At 40.1% G+C, this 27,505-nt stretch overlaps 1 protein-coding gene across 11 annotated transcripts in view; it reads left to right on the forward strand.

Annotated features, from left to right (window-relative positions):
- The window catches only part of C4BPA (complement component 4 binding protein alpha), a 47,065-nt gene extending 19,697 nt beyond the window's left edge, over positions 1-27,368 (forward strand). For all 11 annotated transcript variants that reach the window (XM_070767861.1, XM_070767866.1, XM_070767869.1 and 8 more), the window contains 8 exons: positions 10,476-10,561; positions 10,738-10,932; positions 11,175-11,357; positions 12,851-13,051; positions 14,433-14,624; positions 24,764-24,934; positions 26,208-26,383; positions 26,902-27,368. In XM_070767861.1, coding sequence (XP_070623962.1) covers positions 10,476-10,561; positions 10,738-10,932; positions 11,175-11,357; positions 12,851-13,051; positions 14,433-14,624; positions 24,764-24,934; positions 26,208-26,383; positions 26,902-27,105 — 1,408 coding nt within the window. In that variant the 3' untranslated portion in view covers positions 27,106-27,368. The remainder of the gene's footprint in view (positions 1-10,475; positions 10,562-10,737; positions 10,933-11,174; positions 11,358-12,850; positions 13,052-14,432; positions 14,625-24,763; positions 24,935-26,207; positions 26,384-26,901) is intronic.
- The last annotated feature ends 137 nt before the right edge of the window (positions 27,369-27,505 follow it).

The raw sequence follows: 27,505 nt of genomic DNA on the forward strand, positions 1-27,505 counted from the left end.
TGGAATTCTCCAGGGAAGAACACTGGAGTGGGTTGCCATTTCCTTCTCCAGGGGATCTTCCCGACCCAGGGATCGAACCCAGGTCTCCCACATTGCAGGCAGACGCTTTAATCTCTGAGCCACCAGGGAAGCCCTTGGGTTTCATGTAGACAGCATATATATGGGTCTTGTTTTTGTATTCATTCAGCCAGTCTGTGCCTTTTGATTGGAGCACTTAATCCATTTACTTTCAAGGTAATTATTGACATGTATGTTCCTATTAATGTTCCTATTACCATTTTCTTAATTGTTTTTGCTTGTTTTTGTTCTTTCTTTTCTCTTGTATTTCATACCTAGAGAATTTGTTGTAAAGCTAGTTTGGTGATGCTGAATTCTTTTAGTTTTGCTTTTCTCCACCAAATCTGAATGAGATCTGTGCTGTGTAATCTTGGTTGTAGGTTTTTCCCTTTCATCACTTTATATCCTGCCATTCCCTTCTCGCTTGAAGAGTTTCTGCTAAAAAATCAGCTGACAACTTTATGGGAATTCCCTTGTATGTTATTTCTTACTTTTCCCTTTCTGCTTTTAACATTTTTTCTTTGAATTTACTTTTTGTTCACTTGATTGATACGTGTTTTTTCTTGGGTTTATCTTATATGAGACTCTCTGTGCTTCATGGACATCAGTGGATATTTACTTTTCCATGTTAGGGAAGTTTTCAACTATAATGTCTTCAAATATTTTCTCAAACCCTTTGTCTTTCTCTTCTGGGACTCCTACAATTTGAATTGTTGGTGCATTTAATGTTGTCCCAGAGGTCTCTGAGACTGACCTCAATTCCTTTCATTCTTTTTTCTTTATTCTGTTCCTTGGCAGTTATTTTCACTCTTCTATTTTCCAGCTCACAAATTGATTCTTCTGGTTCTGTTATTGTTATTAATTCCTTCTAATGTATTTTTCATTTCATTTATTGTATTGTTCACCACTGTTTGTTCAGTCCTTTAGTTCTTCTAGGTCCTTGTTAAATATTTGTTGTATTTTCTGGATCTATGCCTCCATTCTTTTTCCAAGATTTTGGATCATTTCTACTGTCATTATTCTGAACTCGTTTTCAGGTAGGTTGCCTATTTCCTCTTCATTTATTTGGTCTTGTAGGTTTTTAACCTTGTAATATATGTTTTTGTGGTCTTATTTTTTTTTTTTTTTTGGTAGGTGAGGCTGTGTCCCTGTCTTACTTGTTTAGCCTGAGGTTTCCAGCACTGGAGTTGCTGGCAGTTGGGCAGAGCCAGGTTTTGGTGCTGAGATGAGGCCCTCCAGGATAACTCACTCTGATTAATATTCCCTTTGGTCTGAGGTTCTGTGTTAGTCCAATGGTTTGGATGCAACTCTGTCACTACAGGAGCTCACTCCTGACCCTCAGAGCAAAAAAAAAAAAAAAAAGGTAAAAGAAAAAAAATATAACAATAACAAAGAACAAAAGGTTAAATTAGAAAATTAAAAATATATTAGAAAAAATAAAAACATAAATGAAACAAAAATACAGCAAAACAGAAGCACAACAGCAAAAAAGAAAAGAGAAGGAAAAAGATGCTGGAAAAGGCTTTGGCTGTAGGGGGGCAGGTCTTAGGAGAGAATGGGGCTTAGGCAGGTGTGGGGAGGGGGCTCAGTACCAGTCCTGAGGGGTGATGGAGGCAGGACTTAGGGCTCAGCAGAGCTAGAGGGTACCTCAATGCTCCAAGGTTCAGGCAACAGGACCCCAACAGGCATTCCAGGGTCGAAACTGGAGGGGGGAAACAATGGTTCCATTCCCTTCCAATCCAATCCCTGGAATGTTTCTCCTTATCTCTTCTGGGCCCCTCACTGGATGGTCCTCACTTGAGTGTGGAAACCCTTCCCCTCCCCCACATGCATCTCAGGAGCACTGGGTCTACTGGCGTCTACTTTTCCTTCCTCCTTCCCTCTCTTCCCCCCAGGAACCCTGCAGCTAGAGGGGGCCTCAGAGGGTGAAAGTTCAGGTCTGAGATCCCAGTAGGCTTCCTAGGGTTTGAGTGGGCAGGGGAAATACTGGCTGTGTTGACTTTTGATCCTATGATTCCCCAAGGTCTCTCCACATCCCCACTGTGGGTGGCCCTCTCCCAGCTTGGGAATCCCTTTTCTCCCCCAAGCTGAGCCGCAGGGGTGCCAATTCCTCCCGCTTCCACTTCTCCTCCCCCTTCCCTTCCCCCCATGTCCTACCTGGTAACACAGGAGTTCCTCCCATCCTTAGGTGTCTGAGGTCCACCGCCAGTGCCTGGTAGATGCCCTAGCCGTGAGGAGATGTGAGCTCCATGTCCTCCTACTCTGCCACATCTACCCCACGCTTTATATATTAGATTGCGCAAAGAATAGTATTTGTGGATCACCTGGAGAAGGAAATGGTAACCCACTCCAGTATTCCTTCCTGGAAAATCCCATGGACAGAGGATCCTGGTGGGCTACAGTCCATGGGGTCACAAAGAGTTGGACACAACTTAGTGACTAAACAGCAATGACAGCAATGAAAATATATATGGTGGCTAAAGAGAGATAAGCATTATTTTTAACATGATCTTTTAGTACACACTTCTCTTGGCCTCAGTACTCTTATTTTAGGTGATAAAAATGTTCTTTCCTCCTGGTATAGAAAAGTCATCTTTCACATGGGAATTTGGTCTGCTTTCTTGAAGAAAAGGGGAGGTCAGAAGTTTCTTGCATCTGCTAATTTTCGGGTACCTTTAGCTAAAAATAATACTGATGCCAAAGTGGCCTGTTTTGGGGTGCTATACCCTATTTATTTTAGTGTTTTTCTCGTTTCTTTAGAAGTGTTTCAATATTTTCTTTCTGCACTTCTTGAAGTGATTAAACCTAGGTATTTTAGTTTTTCTATTTTATTTATTTATTTTTAATTTTTTACTTATTTTATTTAATTTTTGGCTGTGGTGGATCTTTGTTACTGCAAGAGCTTTAGTCGAGTTGTGGCAAGTGGAGCTACTCTCTAATTGTGGTGCACTGGCCTCTCACTGTGGTGGCTTCTCTTGTTGCAGAGCACAGGGTGTGTGGGCTTCGGTAGTTTGATGCATGGGCTCAGTAGTTGTGGCCCCTGGGCTTTAGAGTACAGGCTCAATTGTTGTGGCGTACAGGCTTAGTTGCTCAGAAGTATGTGGAATCTTCCTGGATCAGGGATGAAACTCATATCTCCTGCATTAGCAGGTGGATTCTTTACCACTGAGCCACCAAGGAAGCCCCTAGTTTTGCTACTTTAAATGGATCATTTCTTCCATTAAATACTGTAATATTATATGTGTATTTATACACAAATATGCTTGATTTCTGCATGTAAACTTAATGTCTAAGCTAATTTTCTAAATTATTTTATTATTTATATTAGTTTTTCAGTTTAATTCTCTAGGGATTACCCAGTTTGCAATCATATCCTCTGCAAAGAATGATTATTTTACTTCTTAATTTCCATTTTCATACTTTTTTTAATTGTAGCTTTTTTTTTTCTATATCAGTTATATTAGTTAGGACTAACTCAGGTGTATATATATGGATTTGCTATAGGAATCTGACTTGATAACAGTCTGGCAGCTGGCGAAAGTGTACAGGAGGCTGTTTCTTTTATGTTTGCTACCGTGACCTGAGGTCAGCAGGGCAGGCAGTCAAAAAGGGAAGGTGGATTTGAAGTGGGAGATGTAAAACCAAAAGAAGAATCACGTGGCTGAGTGGAATATAGACTGGAAGTCATAGTATGCACTAGAGTATACCCATGAGTATAGACTGGGGTTCATATTGTTCTTTCATTACCTCTTAGCCTTCGACTTCAAAGATGAGAATGTCTTGTAGAAGTTGTTGCCCTTCTCTGCAGTGCTAATGTACTTGGATCAGAAGTTGGACTATATGAAGGAGGACATCCTTCAGGAGCTGGGTTTGCTGTAATTCTGGCTGTGTGTTATGGCACCAAGGTGATGGAGCAGAGAAGTAATAATATGTGTTAACTGTAGGCACATCTTATGCTGTGATCTGATCTTTTAAGCATATACAGAACTTGGCTATTAATTCACTTACAGACCACAATAACTTGGCATTATGCATGAAAGAAAATTCTGGAGTGTTTCTCCTTAGGTTCAGTTCAGTTCAGTTCAGTTCAGTTGCTCAGTTGTGTCCGACTCTTTGCGATCCCATGAATCGCAGCACGCCAGGCCTCCATGTCCATCACCAACTCCCAGAGTTCACTCAGACTCATGTCCATCGAGTCAGTGATGCCATCCAGCCATCTCATCCTCTGTCGTCCCCTTCTCCTCCTGCCCCCAATCCCTTCCAGCATCACAGTCTTTTCCAATGAGTCAACTCTTCACATGAGGTGGCCAAAGTACTGGAGTTTCAGCTTCAGCATCATTCCTTCCAAAGAAATCCCAGGGCTGATCTCATTCAGAATGGACTGGTTGGATCTCCTTGCAGTCCAAGGGACTCTCAAGAGTCTTCTCCAACACCACAGTTCAAAAGCATCAATTCTTCGGCGCTCAGCCTTCTTCATAGTCCAACTCTCACATCCATACATGACCACAGGAAAAACCATAGCCTTGACTAGACGGGCCTTTGTTGGCAAAGTAATGTCTCTGCTTTTGAATATGCTATCTAGGTTGGTCATAACTTTCCTTCCAAGGAGTAAGCGTCTTTTAATTTCATGGCTGCAGTCACCATCTGCAGTGATTTTGGAGCCCAGAAAAATAAAGTCTGACACTGTTTCCACTGTTTCCCCATCTATTTCCCATGAAGTGATGGGACCAGATGCCATGATCTTCATTTTCTGAATGTTGAGCTTTAAGACAACTTTTTCACTCTGCACTTTCACTTTCATCAAGCGGCTTTTGAGTTCCTCTTCACTTTCTGCCATAAGGGTGGTGTCATCTGCATATCTGAGGTGATTGATATTTCTCCCGGCAATCTTGATTCCAGCTTGTGCTTCTTCCAGTCCAGGGTTCTTATGATGTACTCTGCATATAAGTTAAATAAGCAGGGTGACAACATACAGCCTCGAGGTACTCCTTTTCCTATTTGGAACCGGTCTGTTGTTCCATGTGCAGTTCTAACTGTTGCTTCCTGACCTGCATACAAATTTCTCAAGAGGCAGATCGGGTGGTCTGGTATTCCCATCTCTTTCAGAATTTTCCACAGTTTATTGTGATCCACACAGTCAAAGGCTTTGGCATAGTCAATAAAGCAGAAATAGATGTTTCTTTGGAATTCTCTTGCTTTTTCCATGATCCAGTGGATGTTGGCAATTTGACCTCTGCTTCCTCTGCCTTTTCTAAAACCAGCTTGAACATCATGAAGTTCACGGTTCACATATTGCTGAGGCCTGGCTTGAAGAATTTTGAGCATTACTTCACTAGCATGTGAGATGAGGGCAATTGTGCGGTATTTTAAGCATTCTTTGGCATTGCCTTTCTTTGGGATTGGAATGAAAACTGACCTTTTCCAGTCCTGTGGCCACTGCTGAGTTTTCCACATTTGCTGGCATATTGAGTGCAGCACTTTCACAGCATCATCTTTCAGGATTTGAAATAGCTCAAGTGAAATTCCATCACCTCCACTAGCTTTGTTTGTAGTGATGCTTTCTAAGGCCCACTTGACTTCACATTCTAGGATGTCTGGCTCTAGGTGAGTGATCACACCATCATGATTATCTGGGTCGTGAAGATCTTTTTTGTACAGGTCTTCTGTGTATCCTTGCCATCTCTTCTTAATATCTTCTGCTTCTGTTAGGTCCATATCTTTTCTGTCCTTTATTGAGCCCGTCTTTGCATGAAATGTTCCCTTAGTATCTCTAAAATTCTTGAAGAGATCTCTAGTCTTTCCCATTCTGTTGTTTTCCTCTATTTCTTTGCATTGATCACTCAGGAAGGCTTTCTTATCTCTTCTTGCTATTCTTTGGAACTCTGCATTCAGATGCTTATGTCTTTCCTTTTCTCATTTGCTTTTAGCTTCTCTTCTTTTCACAGCTATTTGTAAGGCCTCCCCAGACAGCCATTTTACTTTTTTGCATTTCTTTTCCATGGGGATGGTCTTGATCCCTGTCTCCTGTACAATGTCATGAACCTCAGGCCATAGTTCATCAGACACTCTATCTATCAGATCTAGGCCCTTAAGTCTATTTCTCACTTCCACTGTATAATCATAAGGGATTTGATTTAGGTCATACCTGAATGCGCTAGTGGTTTTCCCTACTTTCTTCAATTTCAGTCTGAATTTGGCAATAAGGAGTTCATGATCTGAGCCACAGTCAGCTCCTGGTCTTGTTTTTGCTGACTGTATAGAGCTTCTCCATCTTTGGCTGCAAAGAATATAATCAGTCTGATTTCAGTGTTGACCATCTGGTGATGTCCATGTATAGAGTCTTCTCTTGTGTTGTTGGAAGAGGGTGTTTGTTATGACCAGTGCATTTTCTTGGCAAAACTCTATTAGTCTTTGCCCTGCTTCATTCCGTATTCCAAGGCCAAATTTTCCTGTTACTCCAGGTGTTTCTTGACTTCCTACTTTTGCATTCCAGTCCCCTGTGATGAAAAGGACATCTTTTTTGGGTGTTAGTCCTAAAAGGTTTTTTAGGTCTTCATAGAACCGTTCAACTTCAGCTTCTTCAGCGTTACTGGTTGGGGCATAGACTTGGATTACTGTGATATTGAATGGTTTGCCTTGGAAACAAACAGAGATCATTCTGTCGTTTTTGAGATTGCATCCAGGTACTGCATTTTGGACTCTTTTGTTGACCATTATGGCTACTCCATTTCTTGTAAGGGATTCCTGCCCACAGTAGTAGATATAATGGTCATCTGAGTTAAATTCTCCCATTCGAGTCCATTTCAGTTCGCTGATTCCTAGAATGTCGACATTCACTCTTGCCACCTCTTGTTTGACCACTTTCAATTTGCCTTGATTCATGGACCTGACATTCCAGGTTCCTATGCAATATTGCTCTTTACAGCAACAGACCTTGCCTCTATCACCAGTCACATCCACATCTGGGTATTGTTTTTGCTTTGGCTCCATCCCTTCATTCTTTCTGGAGTTATTTTTCCACTGATCTCCAGTAGCATATTGGGCACCTACTGACCTGGGGAGTTCCTCTTTCAGTATGCTATCATTTTGCCTTTTCATATTGTTCATACTCTGATGCTGGGAGGGATTGGGGGCAGGAGGAGAGAAGGGGATGACAGAGGATGAGATGGCTGGATGGCATCACTGACTCGATGCACTTGAGTCTGAGTGAACTCCGGAAGTTGGTGATGGACAGGGAGGCCTGGCGTGCTGTGGTTCATGGGGTTGCGAAGAGTCGGACACGACTGAGGGACTGAACTGAACTGAACTGAACTGTTCATGGGGTTCTCAAGGTAAGAATACTGAAGTGGTTTGCCATTCTCTTCTCCAGTGGACCACATTCTGTCAGATCTCTCCACCACGACCTGCCCATCTTGGGTTGCCCCATGGGCATGGCTTAGTTTCATTGAGTTAGACAAGGCTGTGGTCCTAGAGTGATTAGATTGACTAGTTTTCTGTGAGTATGGTTTCAGTGTGTCTGCCCTCTGATGCCCTCTTGCAATACCTACTGTCTTACTTGGGTTTCTCTTACCTTGGGCGTGGGTTATCTCTTCACGGCTGCTCCGGCAAAGCGCAGCCGCTGCTCCTTACCTTGGATGAGGGGTATCTGTTCACCGCCGCCGTTCCTGACCTTCAACATGGGATAGCTCCTCTAGGCCCTCCTTCACCTGCGCAGCCACGGCTCCTTGAACATGGGGTTGGTCCTCCCGGCTGCCACCCCGGGCCTCGGGTGTGGGGTTGCTCCTCCTGGTCGCCGCCCCTGGCTTCGGGCGTGGGGCCATAGGGTAGCTCCTCCTGGCCACTGCCCCTGACCTCGGACGTGGGGTAACTGCTCTCGTTGCCGCCCCTGACCTCGGATGCGGGGTGGCTCCTCTTGGCCGCCCCCCGACCTCGGACGCGGGGTGGCTCCTCTTGGCCGCCCCCCCGACCTCGGACACGGGATAGCTCCTCTCGGCTGTTCCTGCACCATTGCAGCCTGGCACTCTCGGCCACTGCCCCGACCTCGGCTGTGGGTAGCTCCTCACAGCCGCGCTTAGTGTGCTGGTCGCAGCTGCCTGCCTCCTTGTCTTTTAGCCACCGCCATTTTGGACTCTGCTGCACTCAATATGCCAGCAAATTTGGAAAACTCAGCAGTTGCCACAGGACTGGAAAAGGTCAGTTTTCATTCCAATCCCAAAGAAAGGCAATGCCAAAGAATGCTCAAACTACCGCACAATTGCACTCATCTCACATGCTAGTGAAGTAATGCTCAAAATTCTCCAAGCCAGGCCTCAGCAATATGTGAACCGTGAACTTCATGATGTTCAAGCTGGTTTTAGAAAAGGCAGAGGAACCAGAGATCAAATTGCCAACATCCGCTGGATCATGGAAAAAGCAAGAGAGTTCCAGAAACACATCTCTTTCTGCTTTATTGACTATGCCAAAGCCTTTGACTGTGTGGATCACAATAAACTGTGGAAAATTCTGAAAGAGATGGGAATACCAGACCATCCGATCTGCCTCTTGAGAAATTTGTATGCAGGTCAGGAAGCAACAGTTAGAACTGGACATGGAAAAACAGACTGGTTCTAAATAGGAAAAGGAGTACCTTGAGGCTGTATGTTGTCACCCTGCTTATTTAACTTATATGCAGAGTACATCATGAGAAACGCTGGACTGGAAGAAGCACAAGCTGGAATCAAGATTGCCGGGAGAAATATCAATCACCTCAGATATGCAGATGACACCACCCTTATGGCAGAAAGTGAAGAGGAACTCAAAAGCTGCTTGATGAAAGTGAAAGTGCAGAGTGAAAAAGTTGTCTTAAAGCTCAACATTCAGAAAATGAAGATCATGGCATCTGGTCCCATCACTTCATGGGAAATAGATGGGGAAACTGTGGAAACAGTGTCAGACTTTATTTTTCTGGGCTCCAAAATCACTGCAGATGGTGACTGCAGCCATGAAATTAAAAGACGTTTACTCCTTGGAAGGAAAGTTATGACCAACCTAGATAGCATATTCAAAAGCAGAGACATTACTTTGCCAACAAAGGCCCGTCTAGTCAAGGCTATGGTTTTTCCTGTGGTCATGTATGGATGTGAGAGTTGGACTGTGAAGAAGGCTGAGCGCCGAAGAATTGATGCTTTTGAACTGTGGTGTTGGAGAAGACTCTTGAGAGTCCCTTGGACTGCAAGGAGATCCAACCAGTCCATTCTGAATGAGATCAGCCCTGGGATTTCTTTGGAAGGAATGATGCTGAAGCTGAAACTCCAGTACTTTGGCCACCTCATGTGAAGAGTTGACTCATTGGAAAAGACTGTGATGCTGGGAGGGATTGGGGGCAGGAGGAGAAGGGGACGGCAGAGGATGACGTGGCTGGATGGCATCACTGACTCGATGGACATGAGTCTGAGTGAACTCTGGGAGTTGGTGATGGACAGGGAGGCCTGGCGTGCTGTGATTCATGGGATCGCAAAGAGCCGGACACGACTGAGTGACTGATCTTATCTGATCTGATTTTGGACTCCTGTTTTCTATTCTAACTACCTAACATAGGTTTTTTATTTGATTTTTTCTTGTTTCTTGTGGTAAGGTTGTCTTGCTATAAACTTCCCTTTAGTACTGCTTTTGATGCATCTCATTGGTTTTGGGTTGTGTTTTCATTGCCATTTGTTTCTAAAGATTTTTTTCATTTCCCTTTTTATTTCTTCAGTAACTTGTTCATTACTTAGAATGTATTATTTAATCTCCATGTGTTTATTTATTTTACAGTTTTTCCCCCCATAATCGACATCTAGTCTCATAGTATTATGGCTGGAAAAGATACTTGATATGATTTCAATTTTCTTAAATTTACTGAGACTTGATTTCTGACCCAAGATGTGTGAACCTTTATTCTTTAAGGACAATTTGCAGTCCTGCATGTATTGGGTTGTTATAGTTTTCACTGGCTTTAATTAGAGGGCATGGAAATAGTACAAGGTGGTGCCCAGGAAATCTCCCTACTTTTCAGATATAAACACCATCACCACTCTTGCTTTAAGCAAGCCAATGTCCCATGGCTAATCAGGATTAATCATTTCACTTAGGAAAGTAACATGCTTCTTTGTCTGTTTATTCATTTACTTGAGTACCCAGATTTGATGAGATCAAGTTTAAAGTTTAATTTGCCAGGATAGTATTAAATTATAGAATAAAAGAACAAATGAACAGATACACATCTCATTGCAGTGATAAAATTTTACAGAATGGCATTCTTAATGGAAAGTATTATGTGATAAAATATTATTTCTTCATTTTTAATATAGAATAGTAAGTCTATTTGTTCAGACTTCTTTATTCAACTTAATTTATACTAGGAATAATTTCATTAAAATCTTCAATCCTGTCTTATTCAGGTATGTCTTAATTGGCTCAGCCAACAGTTATTGTCAGCTACAAGATAAAGGAGTTGTCTGGAGTGATCCTCTCCCACAATGTATAAGTAAGCAAAGACTCTTTTTGACTTGACTATGAACTTAAACTTTATTACATGTTAGGTAATAATAAAACTCATGTCCCTCATTGTTGCTTCTTATACACTTCATTAGAATTTGCATCATGAATATTAGATTTTAAGGATGACTTCCCTCATTTTTTCTTCCTCTTCACTCATCTCAGTTGCCAAGTGTGAACCTCCTCCAACCATTAGTAATGGGAGACACAATGGTGGCGATGAAGACTTCTACACATATGGCTCTTCTGTCACCTACAGCTGTGACCGTGACTTCTCAATGTTAGGCAAAGCCTCCATTTCTTGCAGAGTGGAAAATAAGACAATAGGTGTTTGGAGTCCAAGCCCTCCTTCTTGTAAAAGTAAGTCATAATGATGAATTTTGGTTTGAATTCTTAGTTTAAAAGAAAAAGGAAGGGAAAGGTATTGGGGGAGGTGAAATTATTCAAAGAAAAACTAATTATTTTAATGACGCAGTGGTTAATTTGGTAAACTGATATTTATGCTGTACCAGTTTGTGGTAACAAATAGCACTGATATGATGGAATCTCATTTTACTGAAGCTTTTAAAAGTTGAAATTTGTCTTTTCTTGTGGATTTTTAGAAGTCATTTGTGTTCAACCAGTGGTTAAAGATGGAAAAATAACCTCTGGGTTTGGACCCATCTATACTTATCAACAGTCTATTGTATATGCCTGTAATAAAGGTTTTCGGCTTGAAGGCGATAGTTTAATCCATTGTGAAGCTGATAATAGCTGGAATCCTCCTCCTCCCACTTGTGAACTCAGTAAGTATGGACCATGAAAGAGTTTCAATGTTTGGCATATAAAGATATCCAGAAATATTATTGGGAGCATACTTACATGCCTAAGCACATCTGAATCACACTAGAAGTTTAAATTTAGATCAATCCCTCTTTTTTTTCTTGTTGAAAAAAAGGATTACAGTATACTGTGCAAGACCATATAACATCACAAAAAGCTGTCACACACAGTTGTAAAGGTTGTGCATACTCCACCCCTAAAGATAGAGTTTAGCATTGTAGAGGTTGCTCTACAATAAACTGTTTATTGTATGTTTATTTCAAAATATAGTATGTTTATTTCAACAATTTTCTTGAACTTGATAGAAAATTGCTTTGTTCTAACAAAGATCATATGATAATTGTTTTAAAGATAAACAGTAAAGAGCCCTGAGGGAAAAAGGTCTTTTTCTAACTTACACAAAATTTTGTATGGATTAACTATCAATGTAATTCTCATACTCTGAAATTATAAACTCATGTGGATCCCTGAAAATTATCTTAATAGTAATAATAATGACTTGATGCTAGTATAGGTTTATAGCAAGAATTAATTCAATGGATTCTGTCCAGAATTGTGGGCACTAGTATTATCCTCATTTTAAGAACCAGACATCCATTATTTGAAATGTCCAGGTTAGGAAAATCCATAGAGAGAGAAAGTCTTTTAGTGGTCTCTAGGACCTGGGAGAAGACAAGACTAGGGGGTAACTGCTAACAAGTACTGAATTTATTTTTGGGTTGGTAAAAATATCCAAAAATTGGATAGTGGTGATGGTTGGAAAACTCTGTAAATATACTGAAAACCACTGGATTGCATACTTTAAATGGATGAATTTTATGTTATGTGACTTGTCTCTCAATAAAACTGTTTAAAAAGACCTTTACCCTTGAAGATGAAAATATAATAAATGTCCAAATTGACGTGTTTGTATTATATTTCCATATTGTGAACCTGTATTATCAGGAAAGAGTGAAGATGACAAGACACAGATTTAGGCTCAAAAGTCACTTGGTATTTTATTTGTTCTTGACAAACCCTTCAATGATAAAGCTCCTGATGTCATCTGAATAAGAGGAATGGCTCTTGTTTATTTTCTTCTATTAGTCAGGAAACAAGAAAGTTTGATGTGTTTGCCTGAAACATTTCTCCAGCCATACCTACCTAGCAAGCCCAATGTTTCAATTCAGAGACTAAAGTTTGTGATATAAAATGAAGATGAAAAAGAATTCACATTTTAAAAAGTTGGCACAACACACAGAAATCACTTGTCAGTGCCCCTAGTAAGAACTTCTCTGATGCCTTCCACATTTGGATGCCTGTCCTGTGTGTTTTCTGGTATGGCTGATTCATCAGCCATGGTAGGCTGGCTCCTGGCTGAACGAGGACTTGCCACCCTTTTATATGACAGGCTCATTGATCATTGTTGCATCCCTATTGAGAGTGTACTTTTCCCTTTTTGTTTCTTTATGAGCAGATGGTTGTCTTGGCTTACCACACATCCCTCATGCCTTGTGGGAAAGATATGACCACCAGACACAAACAGAACAGCAAGTGTATGATATTGGGTTTGTATTGAGCTACAAGTGCCATTTTGGCTATAAGCCAGAGACAGATGGACCTACAACTGTGACTTGTCAGAGCAATTTGGAGTGGAGCCCATACATAGAATGTAAGGGTGAGTTTCTTTTTTTGTAAATCTTTTTGTATATTAAATATTCAGTATGAGCTTGATTTTTCATCTTAAATGGATGTAATTTTTCCCTCAAAATAAATTTGACATTATATTAATTGAACTGTATATGAACTATTATCACCAGAAGGGACCATAAATTTCTTGGAGTTTGAGCTGAGAAATTATAATCTTATCCTGATTCAGAATCAAATGAGATACAAGCACAGAAGTCAAATATTACACAGATTAAGTATTAGCTCCAATATTGGTAAAGGTAGAATGTAGAATACAACTCAACCATTGCTTGAGTCAGACCTCCATAACAGCCCTTTCCTCCCCAGTATAGGCTCTGGGGTGCTTTGCAGAGGAAAGTCTGTGAAGTAGTCATGAACTCAACCAACTTCAGCGTGACTTGTGTCTCATGTCTCTTGAGTGATGGGACTGTGGGCTGAATGACCTGCCTCTAAAAGACAGACTCTGATCCCTGACTCAGTGTTTTTGCCTCAATAGGACAGGAAGGAGACTGTCTCTAGTCTCACTTGAGAGTAAGTGAGGGACTGAGAGACATATGGATGCAATTTTATGGGACTCTGCAATTGACAACATGCATTTTTATACCTATCTATGGGAGTCTTGCCATTTTAGAGGTGAAGACACTGAGGCACAGAATACAGGGAACTTTATTCTGTAGATTGGAATTGAAAAAATATGTGAAATGCACAAATAATGATAGCTCAGTTAGTAAAGAATTCACCTGCAATTCAGGAGACCCCCAGTTCAATTCCTGGGCTGGGAAGATCTGCTGGAGAAGGGATGGACTACCCACTCCAATATTCTTGGGCTTCCCTTGTGGCTCAGCTGGTAAAGAATCCGCCTGCAATGCAGGAGACCCGGGTTTGATCCCTGGGTTGGGAGTGATTACCTGGAGAAAGAAAAGGCTACTCACTCCAGTATTCTGGCTTAGAGAATTCCATGGACTATATAGTCCATGGGATCGCAAAGAGTTGGACATGACTAAGTGCCTTTCACTTTCATAAATAATGAAAAATGGTAGTTCACATATTGAAAGATTATTTGTTTCACATTAGGAGTTAAAGTTTAATTGCAGTCATTCAAACTCATTTTGTGGAAATAAAAAGAAAGACCTTAATATCATGGAATTAAAATATCATTAATAAAATCTTTTACCACCACTTAAATAAGGTATTGGAAACAAATGAGCTGGAGTGCTTTAGCAAATCAGGGACTGGGAGAACAGACTTGGTGTCCCTGTTATCCCAATCTCTCTTCAGTGATGAGATCTTCTAAAGGTAGAAATGGGATTTAGCCATAGGAGCCTCCTCATAGTGATTTTACTATTAGTCTTCTTTTATTTTTTTTTTAGAGGTATGTTGCCCAGAACCAAACCTGAATAATTATGGAAGCATCACTCTACACAGAAGACCTAGCACTAGTACTCACTGTACCTATATCAGTGGAGATAAGATTTCATATGAATGTCATAGTAAATATATGTTTGATGCTTTATGTACAAAACATGGCACTTGGAGTCCTAGAACACCAGAATGCAGACCAGGTAAGACCTTATGGAAACACATTTTTTAAAAGAAGTTTTTCATGTCAAATTGATGGAGATTATAATTCTTTGCATTTTATTTACCAAGTTTTTAGTGAATATATTTGTTTTTCTATCTATATTAAAAATCTTTTTTTTTGTTTTTTGTTTTTTTTTGAAACTTTTATTTTGTTAACTGTGTAACCAATTAACAATGCAGTGATAGTTTCAGGTGAACAGCAAAGGGACTCATGTCTGTATATCCATTCTCCCCAAACACAATTCCCATCCAGGCTGCCACGTAACATTAAGCAGAATTCCATGTGCTATGCAGTAGGTCCTTGTTGGTTATCCATTATGAATATAGTAGTGTGTATGTGTCCATCCCAAACTACTTAACTATCTCTTCCCCCATGATTCCCCCTGGCAACCGCAAGATCATTCTCTAAGTCTGTTGGTCTGTTTCTGTTTTGTAAGTTCATTTGTATCATTTCCTTTTAGGTTTCACATGTAGGTGATATTATGTGATATTTCTCTTTCTCTGTGTGACTTACTTCACTCAGCATGACAATCTCTAGGTCCACCCATGTTGCTGCAAAGGACATTATTTCATTCTTTGTAATGGCTGAGTATTATTTCATTGTATTTATGTACCACATCTTCTTTATCCATTCATAGACATTTAGGTTGCTTCCATTTCTTGGCCATTGTAAACAGTGCTGCAATGAACATTGAGGTGCATGCATCCTTTCAGTCCATGTTTTTCTCCAGATATATGCCCAGGAATGGGATAGCAGGGTCATATTGTAGTTCTATTCTTAGATTTTAAGGAACCTCCATACTGTTCTTCATAGTGGCTGTACTAATTTACATTCCCACAACAGTGTGGGAAGGTTCCCTTCTCTCCACATCCTCCACAGCATTCACTGTTTGTGGAGTTTTTGATAATGGCCATTGTGATTGCTGTAAGGTGATATCTTATTGTAGTTTTGATGTGCATTTCTTTAATAATTGGTGATACTGAGCATCTTTCCATGTGCCTCTTGTCCATCTGTATGTCTTCTTTGGAGAAACGTCAACATTTAGGACTTCTGCCCATTTTTGGTTAGGCTGTTTGTTTTGATAGTGCTAAACATCATGGCAGCAGCAGCAGCAGTGACTGTTCTTGCTTGGAGAATCCCAGGCACGGTGGAGCCTGGTGGGCTGCCATCTATGGGGTCGCACAGAGTCGGACACGACTGAAGCGACTTAGCAGCAGCAGCAGTAGCATCAGCAAACATCATGGGCTTTTCATAAATTTTGGAGACTAATCCCTTTTCAGTTACATCATTAACAAATATTCCAAGCTGTGGGTTGTCTTTTGTTGTTGTTGTCTTTTCATTTGTTTATTGTTTCTTTTGCTGTGCAAAAGCTTTTGAGTTTAAGTAGATATCATTTGTTTATTTTTGTTTTTATTTCCATTATTCTGGGAGATGAATTGAAAAAGATGCTGGTGGAATTTATGTCAGAGAGTGTTCTGCCTATGTTTTCCTCTAGGAGCTTTATAGAGTCTGGTCTCGCATTTAGGTTTTTAATCCATTTCGAGCTTATTTTTTGTCTATGGTGTTAAAGAATGGTCTAATTTTATTTTTTTAAATTTGTAGCTGTATATGATTTTCCCAGCATCATTTGAAGAGACTGCCTTTCCAACATTGTGTAGTCTTGCCCCCTTTGTGTATGTGTTTTATCTGGGTTTTTTATCCGGTTCCATTGATCTATATTTCTACTTTTGTATGAATATCATACTTTCTTGATGACTGTAGCTTTTCAGTATAGTCTGAGGTCAGGGAGGCTAATTCCTCCAGCTTTGTTTTTTTCTTAAGATTGCTTTGGCTAATCAGGATCTTTGTGTCTCCATTACAAATTTTAAGACTTTTTGCTCAAGTTCTGTGAAAAATTCCATTGGTAGTTTGATAGGGATTGCATTGACTCTGCTTTGTGTAGTATAGTCGTTTTAGCCATATTGATTCTTTTCATCTACAAACATGGTATTTTTTAATCTGGTTGTGTCTTCTTTGATTTCTGTCATCAGAATCGCATGGTTTTGGGGGTGGAGGTCTTTTGTCTCATTGTTGTTTAGTTGCTCAGTCATGTCTGGCTCTTTGCGACCCCAGGGACTGCAGCATGCAAGACTTCCCCGTCCTTCACTATCTCTCAGAGTTTGATCAAACTCATGTCAGTGATGCCATCCAACCATCTCATCTTCTGTTTCCCCCTTCTCTCCCTGACCTCAATCTTTCCCAGCATCAGGGTCTTTTCCAATGAGTGAGCTCTTTGAATCAGGTGTCCAGAGTACTGGAGTTTTACCTTCAGCATCAGTCCTTCCAATGAATATTCAGGATTGATTTTCTTTAGGAATGACTGGTTTGATCTCCTTGGTGTCCAAAGGGCTCTCAAAAGTCTTCTCTAGCACCACAGTTCGAAAGCACCAGTTCTTCAGAACTCAGCCTTCTTCATGGTGCAAATTTCATATCTGTACATGACTACTGGAAAAACAATAGCTTTGACTAGACAGATCTTTGTCGGCAAAGTAATGTCTCTGCTTTTTATTTTTTTCCTATTCTGAATTATTATTTATTTTAAAATATGTATTTATTTATTTTAATTGGGGGCTAATTACTTTACAATATTGTATTGGTTTTGCCATACATCAACATGAATCCACCACGAGTGTACACGTGTTCCCCATCCTGAACCCCTCCCACCTCCTTCCCCGTACCATCACTCTGGGTCATCCCAATGCACCAGCCCCAAGGACCCCGTATCCTGCATCAAACCTGGACTGGCGATTCATTTCTTATATGATATTATACATGTTTCAATGCCATTCTCCCAAATCATCCCACCCTCTCCCTCTCCCACAGAGTCCAAAATACTGTTGTATACATCTGTGTCTCTTTTGCTGTCTCGCATACAGGGTTATCGTTACCATCTTTCTAAATTCCATATATATGTTTTAGTATACTGTATTGGTATTTTTCTTTCTGGCTTACTTCACTCTGTATAATAGGCTCCAGTTTCATCCACCTCATTAGAACTGATTCAAATGTATTCTTTTTAATGGCTGAGTAATACTCCATTGTGTATATGTACCACAGCTTTCTTATCCATTCATCTGCTGATGGACATCTAGGTTGCTTCCATGTCCTGGCTATTATAAACAGTGCTGCAATGAACATTGGGTACATGTGTCTCTTTCAATTCTGGTTTCCTCAGTGTGTATGCCCAGCAGTGGGATTGCTGGGTCATATGGCAGTTCTATTTCCAGTTTTTTAAGGAATCTCCACACTGTTCTCCATAGTGGCTGTACTAGTTTGCATTCCCACCAACAGTGTAAGAGGGTTCCCTTTTCTCCACACCCTCTCCAGCATTTATTGCTTGTAGACTTTTGGATCGCAGCCATTCTGACTGGCGTGAAATGGTACCTCATTGTGGTTTTGATTTGCATTTCTCTGATCATGAGTGATGTTGAGCATCTTTTCATGTGTTTGTTAGCCATCTGTATATCTTCTTTGGAGAAATGCCTATTTAGTTCTTTGGCCCATTTTTTGATTGGGTCATTTATTTTTCTGGAATTGAGCTGTAGGAGTTGCTTGTATATTTTTGAGATTAGTTGTTTGTCAGTTGCTTCATTTGCTATTATTTTCTCCCATTCTGAAGGCTGCCTTTTCATCTTGTTTAGAGTTTCCTTTGTTGTGCAGAAGCTTTTAATTTTAATTAGGTCCCATTTGTTTATTTTTGCTTTTATTTCCAGTATTCTGGGAGGTGGGTCATAGAGGATCCTGCTGTGATGAATGTCGGAGAGTGTTTTGCCTATGTTCTCCTCTAGGAGTTTTATAGTTTCTGGTCTTACGTTGAAATCTTTAATCCATTTTGAGTTAATTTTTGTGTATGGTGTTAGAAAGTGTTCTAGTTTCATTCTTTTACAAGTGGTTGACCAGTTTTCCCAGCACCACTTGTTAAAGATATTGTCTTTATTTTTTTTTAATTTTATTTTATTTTTAAACTTTACATAATTGTATTAGTTTTGCCTCCTTTGTCAAAGATAAGGTGTCCATAGGTGCGTGGATTTATCTCTGGGCTTTCTATTTTGTTCCATTGATCTATGTTTCTGTCTTTATGCCAGCACCATACTGTCTTGATGACTGTGGCTTTGTAGTAGAGCCTGAAGTCAGGCAGGTTGATTCCTCCAGTTCCATTCTTCTTTCTCAAGATTGCTTTGGCTATTTGAGGTTTTTTGTATTTCCATACAAATTGTGAAATTATTTGTTCTAGCTCTGTGAAGAATACCGTTGGTAGCTTGATAGGGATTGCATTGAATCTATAGATTGCTTTGGGTAGTATACTCATTTTCACTATATCGATTCTTTCGATCCAAAAACATGGTATATTTCTCCATCTATTAGTATCCTCTTTGATTTCTTTCACCACTGTTTTATAGTTTTCTATATATTTAGGTAGATATATGCCTAAGTATCTTATTCTTTTCGTTGCAATGGTGAATGGAATTGTTTCCTTAATTTTTCATTCTATTTTCTCATTATTAGTGTTTAGGAATGCAAGGGATTTCTGTGTGTTGATTTTATTTCATGCAACTTTACTATATTCATTGATTAGCTCTAGTAATTTTCTGATGGAGTCTTTAGGGTTTTCTATGTAGAGGATCATGTCATCTGCAAACAGTGAGAGTTTTACTTCTTCTTTTGCAATTTGGATTCCTTTTATTTCTTTTTCTGCTCTGATTGCTGTGGCCAAAACTTCCAAAACTATGTTGAATAGTAATGGTGAAAGTGGGCACCCTTGTCTTGTTCCTGAGTTTAGGGGAAATGCTTTCAACTTTTCAGCATTGAGGATAATGTTTGCTATGGGTTTGTCATATATAGCTTTTATTATGTTGAGGTATGTTCCTTCTATTTCTGCTTTCTGGAGAGTTTTTATCATAAATGGATGTTGAATTTTGTCAAAGGCTTTCTCTGCATCTGTTGAGATGATCATATGGCTTTTATTTTTCAATTTGTTAATGTGGTGTATTACATTGATTGATTTGCAGATATTGAAGAATCCTTGCATCCTTGGGCTAAAGCCCACTTGGTCATGGTGTATGATCTTTTTAACATGTTGTTGGATTCTGATTGCTAGAATTTTGTTAAGAAGGTTGCATCTATATTCATCAGTGATATTGGCCTGTAGTTTTCTTTTTTGTGGCATCTTTGTCAGGTTTTGGTGTTAGGGTGATGGTGGCCGCATAGAATGAGTTTGGAAGTTTACCTTCCTCTGAAATTTTCTGGAAGAGTTTGAGAAGGATAGGTGTTAGCTCTTCTCTAAATTTTTGGTAGAATTCAGCTGTGAAGCCGTCTGGACCTGGGCTTTTGTTTGCCGGAAGATTTTTGATTACAGTTTCAATTTCCGTGCTTGTGATGGGTCTGTTAAGGTTTTCTATTTCTTCCTGGTTCAGTTTTGGAAAGTTGTACTTTTCTAAGAATTTGTCCATTTCTTCCACGTTGTCCATTTTATTGGCATATAATTGCTGATAATAGTCTCTTATGATCCTTTGTATTTCTGTGTTGTCTGTTGTGATCTCTCCATTTTCATGTCTAATTTTATTGATTTGCTTTTTCTCCCTTTGTTTCTTGATGAGTCTGGCTAATAGTTTGGCAATTTTATTTATCCTTTCAAAGAACCAGCTTTTGGCTTTGTTTCCTCTGCCTTTTCTAAACCCAACTTGCAATCTTGAAGTTCTCAGTTCACAAATGCTGAAGCCTAGCTTGGAGGATTTTGAGCAAAATCTTACTAGCATGGGAGATGAGTTCAATTGTCTGGTGGTTTGAACAGAAGATCCAGTACTGCCTTTCTTAGGAAGTCGGATGATATTGACCTTTTCTAGTCCTGCGGCCACTGCTAGGTTTTCCAGTTTTGCTGACATATTGAGTACAGCACTTTAATAGCATCTTCTTTAAGGATTTTAAATATCTGCTGGAATTCCATCACCTCTGCTAGCTTTATTGGCAGCAATGGTTCCTAAGACCCACTAGACTTTACATTCCAGGATATCTGGCTCTAGGTGAGTGATCACACTATTTGGTTATCTGGGTCTTGAAGATCTTTTTGTATAGTTCTGTGTATTCTTGCCACCTCTTCTTAATATCTTCTGCTTCTATTAGATGTCAGTGGGAAGCTGACATCTTAAATAGTTTAAAGACATTGTTATGTATCCTTGAGGCAGACCAAGACTGCCTCAAGGCTCTATTGTTTCTTGGGTGCCCCTCCCTTGTCTTTTCATCCCTTCCTTTCCTAAATTAATATTTGTTAGAATCTGCCCTTTGGAATTAGGGGAATGTCATGGAGGTTGAAGGTGTGTTCCTTACAAGAAACCAGGGATAGAAGGGCTTCTGTGCCCAGGAGCCCCACAGGATCCTGATCAATTTCATGCAGAAGAAAAAAAATGCTTATAACTGTGCATTCATATGGTCAGATCCAAATCCACACTTTAAAAAAGAAAATGTTGAATAAAGCTGGCACAAATTCTATAGCTCCTGACTTCTTCTCACTAAAGCCAACTGCTGACTTCTTAAAGATAGGGAGGGGTACAAAGCTCAGCACCCATCAGCTTTCAGTCTCTATCTGCTAAATGAATGAAAGGATAGAAAATCAGATCTTGAGATGAGTGTCATTTTTCCCCTCCTTACATTTTTGCAGTTTAAGTGTTGGAACATTACTAAAGAAGGACAATCTAGAGGCAGATGAAATTATTAAATTTAACTTTGATTTCTCCTCTTGGAAATCTACTTAGTTCTTCTGAAGTGTGTGTGAACTGAGAAAAGTTTCCAATACTAGAAATTTCTCTTATACTTTGGCACTTTTTAACCTAGAAGTTCCCATCCACTGCTCAGTTGTGAGTATGTTGATCTCAGGACGCACTGGTTGAAACATTTGGGCACCCTCCCAGGACACTTGGTACTAGTGAAATGACCCTATTATTGTGCTGCTTATGGATCAATCACTTGGTCAGAGAACAAGCTTGTCTTTTGTCCCAATATCAAGGATGCTTCTAATATCATAGCATAATAGGGTTTTAGATATCCTCAAGGACAGATTTCCTCCTTGGAAAATGGAAATTAGAACAATGAACTTCACAGGGGGATAAATATTAGTAACTGTTGTGACTTCCATCAAGAGAGAGGAACTATACCATTGTTCATTCCCTACCACGCACGCCTTTTTCATAATTTGCTTTTACAATGTAAGTTTAGAATTTAAGAAATGTGTAACGGTGGTGATTTGTCTGATCTGATGTTTTTATGTGTTGTATTTTTTTTTACCTAGCTTCGTTTGTACAATTTGAACAAAGGAAATGAACTTGCAGTGAAAATCCTTTCCTGAAGCATCATTCAGTTGGAAAAATGAAACAAAACACACACACACCAACAAAAAGCATATTAGGTTAAAAACGTGTATATACTGAATGTTTTTTAAGTGGATAAGTTTGTTAAAAAATACTGCTCATTAGTCCAACTTTCTTTTTATCCCCCATTATTTGTTCCCATTCTTTGACTTTGCTGGTTTCCCTCCATTTTCTGAATCAATGAAAATGGTCCACATCTAATAGATAAGCTAGACATTTCAATTATTACCTTTTGTTTCTTGGTATTTATTCTTTTTTCTTCCTTTCTTTCTGGTCCATGTGCCTTTACCTACTACATTATAAAACCTGCTCAAATCTATTTGAACCTGCCTTTCAGAGTTTACATCTTTTCTTCCTTCTCTACCTTCCTTACTCTGGAACATCATCATGCCACCTAGTCTTGCTTATTCAGTAGAGTTAACTTGATGCCATTGATGTTCTGTATCAATGTGCTGTTCTATGGGTGCCTGCATGGCCATGATATTTTTAGACTCTCTTATGACAAGGACAGAAGTGTTATCACAGCCAAGGACTAAAAATGCAGATGGAGGATCTTGACCTTTCCATATGTATGCACACTTCTTGTGATGTTCTTTTCTGACAGGGATGGCAAAGAAGGCCTCTGCTGAATCAGTGGCCTCATCTACCAGAAGACATGTTAATCTGCTCTAGCAAAGATACCACATGTGGTACAGTGGCTGCAATGCTGTTGCGTTTTTAGTAGTCTACTGTAATTCTCCAGAATCCGAATTTTTTGTAGTAGACAGACTTATGAAATACATGGGGATACGATGACCACTCTTGCATCTTCAATTATTTAAGACTGGCACATATTTCTCCGTTTCCTCTACACATTGGTAAATGATATTTAAAAGAACTTATCTTCTTTGCCTCTAAGGGGAAGATATAGGTCATATCAATGACTTCTACTTGGTTTTCTTGGATAGGACAATCTTAACCCATAGGCCAAGGATGAATATGGGGATTATGCCAGTGACCAATTTTGTCTATCTGGCCCACACTTTCAAAGATAACGGAAATGCCCACCAAGTGGTTTAATAAGGGAGCCTTGATGGTTCCAGGTATCTATGTCAACTCAAACTCTATGTCCAATAATACTTGGATTATTATGCACTTCTCATCTGTGCATAATTGCTTATGTAAATGGACACAGGTCCTCTTGGAAGACTGGGGAACTCATTACTGTGCATATGTCTCAAGTTGTTGTAGTCTCCTTAGTCATGGAAACTTTTTTCTTCAGTTAGTGATCTCCAGACCTGAGATTATTAATAGTACAGGTCCAGAAACTAAGCAACAGATTGTAATTTTTAATGGACCAAAGGCCATCAGCCTCCTGATCATCCATCCTTTATTTCTTTCCATGGTACAGATTGAGTAGTATCTAGTTGGCTGCTCATCTGTTTTCACCCTAAGGAATGTCATGTTCTATTAACCATCTTCCTAATCTCAGTCTGGTTGTATCTCTAACTTGCCACTCCTTATGATGATTACATTTACTTAGCTTCTAAAGCCTATGAGCACCACTCAGATTGTGACTGCTAAGAGTGAACCTTGTTCTTTAACAGTCTTCCCATCATCAGCTCTGGTCTCTGATACAGTGCTCCTCTCATTATGATATTCCTTCTGTCCTTGGTAAATGTATCCTCCAGGTCTTCCCAGACAACATGGTCACTTGGTGGGGTTTCCTGCATGTGTGTGGCACATCTACTCCAGCATACTCACTCTTCTGAATCACTTAATCACTCTCTCTACCACTTGCCACAGCAACTCCAGCATTTGAACCTCATTGTTGGCATCACATTTTCCATGCCTCAAGGAGGCATCTTAGGATAGTACTGTAGATACTATTGTCCATCAGTTTAACATTTTACTGACATTTCCAAAAGTGTCAAGTGTTAGTTGCTCAGTCATGACTGACTCTCTGCAACCCCACCAGGCAGCCCACCAGGCTTCTCTATCCATGGATTCTCCAGGCAAGAATACTGGGGTGGGTTGCCATTCCCTTCCCCAGAGGATCTTCCTGATCCAGGGATCAAACCCAGGTCTCCCTCACTGCAGGCAGATTCTTTACCATCTGAACCACCAGAGAAGGCATTTCCAATGACCTGTTTTATTTAAACTCCTCATGCAGTGTGTGTGGGTCCTGACTGTTCTCTTTCACACAGGTGCTCAGCACTGTGTCGTGTCCATTGTTCCAACATGCAAGCCATCATTCTTATTCTTTCTATGAGCTCTTTCTGAACTATTTTAGAGGACAGTGAGTATATTCTTGGGAAGATAGATGGACTGGTCTTATTGGGAGAAATGAGTCAGAGATTGCAGATTTATTTTGCATCTTTAGTTTCTCCCAGAAATACATCTCTGCATTTAGCACAAAAGCAGTGGAATGTGACACCAGCACAGTGTGACTTTGACTTAATTCCGTCTTCCTGTCAAAATGGCTCCTAAATAGTGTCAAGTTTAGTGAATTTTCAAAAAAATGAAGCCAATCCTAAGTGCTTGTCAGTCCATTGTAACCTTTCTGTGGTTCCCCAGCCTCAGGCCTTCATGAAGGCAGCTCGAGTCCTGCGTTTGGCTGAGTGATTGGATGGGTAGGGAAGACAGAAGGAGGAAGCCTCCTTTGAACCACACAGATACTAGGACGTGTTATATGCATTCTACATGCTGACCTTCTTTTACTTTTATGTCTCACCTCAAGATTGTAAATCCCCTCCTGTCATTGCCCATGGACAACATAAAGTAGTCTCTAAATTCTTTACATTTGATCACCAAGCTGTATATGAATGTGATAAAGGGTACATCCTGGTTGGAGCAAAAGAACTCTCCTGCACATCTTCAGGCTGGTCACCTGCGGTCCCTCAGTGTAAAGGTAACTCTGGCTCCCTCTTCATTTTAAGGGGGCGGGGGTGGGACTATCATCAAAGGATTGAGAGCACAGTTTCTTTCCTGTGAGAGGCAGCAAAAAAACCATTTGATTTGATTTATTGAAAATAATTACTATGGTCTGATGGTATCCAAAGCAAAAAGTACAGAGGGCACACAGAACATTAATTTCCCCTTCTTTTCCAGGTACAAAATTCAGCCTTTGTGAGGCATCTCCATTTGTCAGTTTCTTGTATAATTCCAGAAATAGTCTACAGATGGTACATTCTATCTGCATGTAGCTGTGGCTTGCAGGAAATTTTTCATGAAAAGTTGGTCTAGAATGTAAGCCCTAGTGGACTAATGCCAAGCATTGTGAAATCACAAGTATTTCTATCAGTGCCAGTGCAGGGCACTAGCTGCTCACAGTGTAGCTGTGTGGTGAGGGACTCCTAATTTTCCAGCTGTTATGGGGACATGAGGTCAAAATGAGGTCTGATTATTGCATGCACAGAGGTTTAATATCATTTCATCATCAACAACTTCGGGGATGATTTGCCACCATCGTCTCCTTTGCACACAGGAGAATAATAAGCAAGAGGGAAAAATTTTCATCTATTGTCTTACAGGAATCAAGATACAAGAGACAGCTGATTTGATAGTTGAAGATTTGGGGTCACATGCCCTTTTTATTGGAGAAGGCAATGGCAACCCACTCCAGTACTCTTGCCTGGAAAATCCCATGGACAGAGGAGCCTGGTAGGCTGAAGTCCATGGGGTCGCTAAGAGTCGGGCACGACTGAGCGACTTCCCTTTCACTTTTCACTTTCATGCATTGGAGAAGGAAATGGCAACCCACTCCAGTGTTCTTGCCTGGAGAATCCCAGGGACGGGGGAGCCTGGTGGGCTGCTGTCTATGGGGTCGCACAGAGTCGGACATGACTGAAGCGACTTAGCAGCAGCAGCCCTTTTTATATTGTTAGGCTATTTAAAATAGTTTTATGTCCTTCAGCAAGTCACTTAACCTCTCTGTATGTCACTTAACCTTAGATAAAATAGTGAGACTTAAATAAGACGATCACATAAAGATCTACCCCAAAGTCTGATAAAGTACTATCCCAATGCTCAATAAATATGCTAATGAATATTATTTTTCTTCTCAAGATTAAAAAAAAGGTAAAACAATTAGCAACACTTAAATACAGTTCATTCTTAATACCCTAGGCTTGCATGTTTTTTCTTAGATCTGTGTATTGCTTAAAGTTATGTTTCCATTGCAGCATTGTGTCTGAAACCAGAGATAGAATATGGAAGGTTATCTGTGGAGAAGGTTAGATATGTTGAACCTGAAATAATTACTATCCAGTGTGAGTCTGGCTATAGTGTGGTTGGTTCTGAAAATATCACTTGCTCAGAGGACAGAACCTGGTACCCGGAGGTGCCCAAGTGTGAGTGGGTAAGTCACACAATTTGAGGTAATTTTTGTTTTATTAAACCCCAAAGCACTGTCCTGCCAGCAAAGGTGGTACCTGACTTGTCAAGATTCATTCATTCAAAGGAACTCTCATTTTCGCTTTGGAGCCTTCTGGTCCGATAGGAGATGCAAAGTTTTCCTGCTCTCACTTGTGATCAGAGAAAACTGAGCCCCTTTGGAGTGGAGGGTCTCAGAGCTGGTAGTAGTGACTCCCAACTTTTCTAGAGGATTTGATATACTCTTTTCCCATTTCTGGATGGTCAGAAGTAGTGTCTGTTCCCACAGAAGCTTTCTGGGAGGCTGTCTCAGAGCAGAGTTATATTCCTCTCAGGAAGATGATGGTGGGAAGCAAGGTGTTTCTGGTTTTCCTGCTCCCCCACCAGTCCTGGGGTGTGTCTTGGTCCTGAATCTGTAACCCTGCCTGTTTCTACATGAACTGTGCCCCCTAACAATCAGGAGAGAAGTCTTTCAAGCATACTCATCATGTGTTTCTCCTTTAGGAGTATCCTGAAGGCTGTGAACAAGTAGTCACAGGAAGGAAACTCTTGCAGTGCCTCTCAAGGCCAGAGGAGGTGAAATTGGCCCTGGAAGTGTACAAGCTGTCCCTGGAGATTGAAATCCTTCAGACAAATAAACTAAAGAAAGAAGCATTTCTCTTAAGAGAGAGGGAGAAAAATGTGACTTGTGACTTTAATCCAGAATAGATCACTTCAGTTAATCACCTTTACCATCTCTTTATGCCATCAATTGTGGTAATAGTTATCTAGAAAGAATAATTTGTTAACATTTAGTTATTTGAGATTGTAGAATTGTTGATCATTTTCTGACTCATTGTTTTTGCTTTTCTGTCTACATTGTACATATTTTTTTTCCACTAAAAATTAACATATCCAACAGTATTTTGTTTTCATGGTCATTAGGGCCTCTGTGAAATGAGGTCTGAGAATAAACCCATGCATAAAGTTTATACATTTATTTTACTGTAGAGACCCTGGACATAGGGACTTGGGTTTACACCAATACATTTTTCTGCATTGCCTTTACTCAACAGTTCTGCATATAGGTCACTTAGGCACTCAGTATTTAGATTAAACATCAACACAC

Source organism: Bos indicus, chromosome 16, assembly GCF_029378745.1.
Source record: "Bos indicus isolate NIAB-ARS_2022 breed Sahiwal x Tharparkar chromosome 16, NIAB-ARS_B.indTharparkar_mat_pri_1.0, whole genome shotgun sequence".
Classification (NCBI taxonomy): domain Eukaryota; kingdom Metazoa; phylum Chordata; class Mammalia; order Artiodactyla; family Bovidae; genus Bos; species Bos indicus.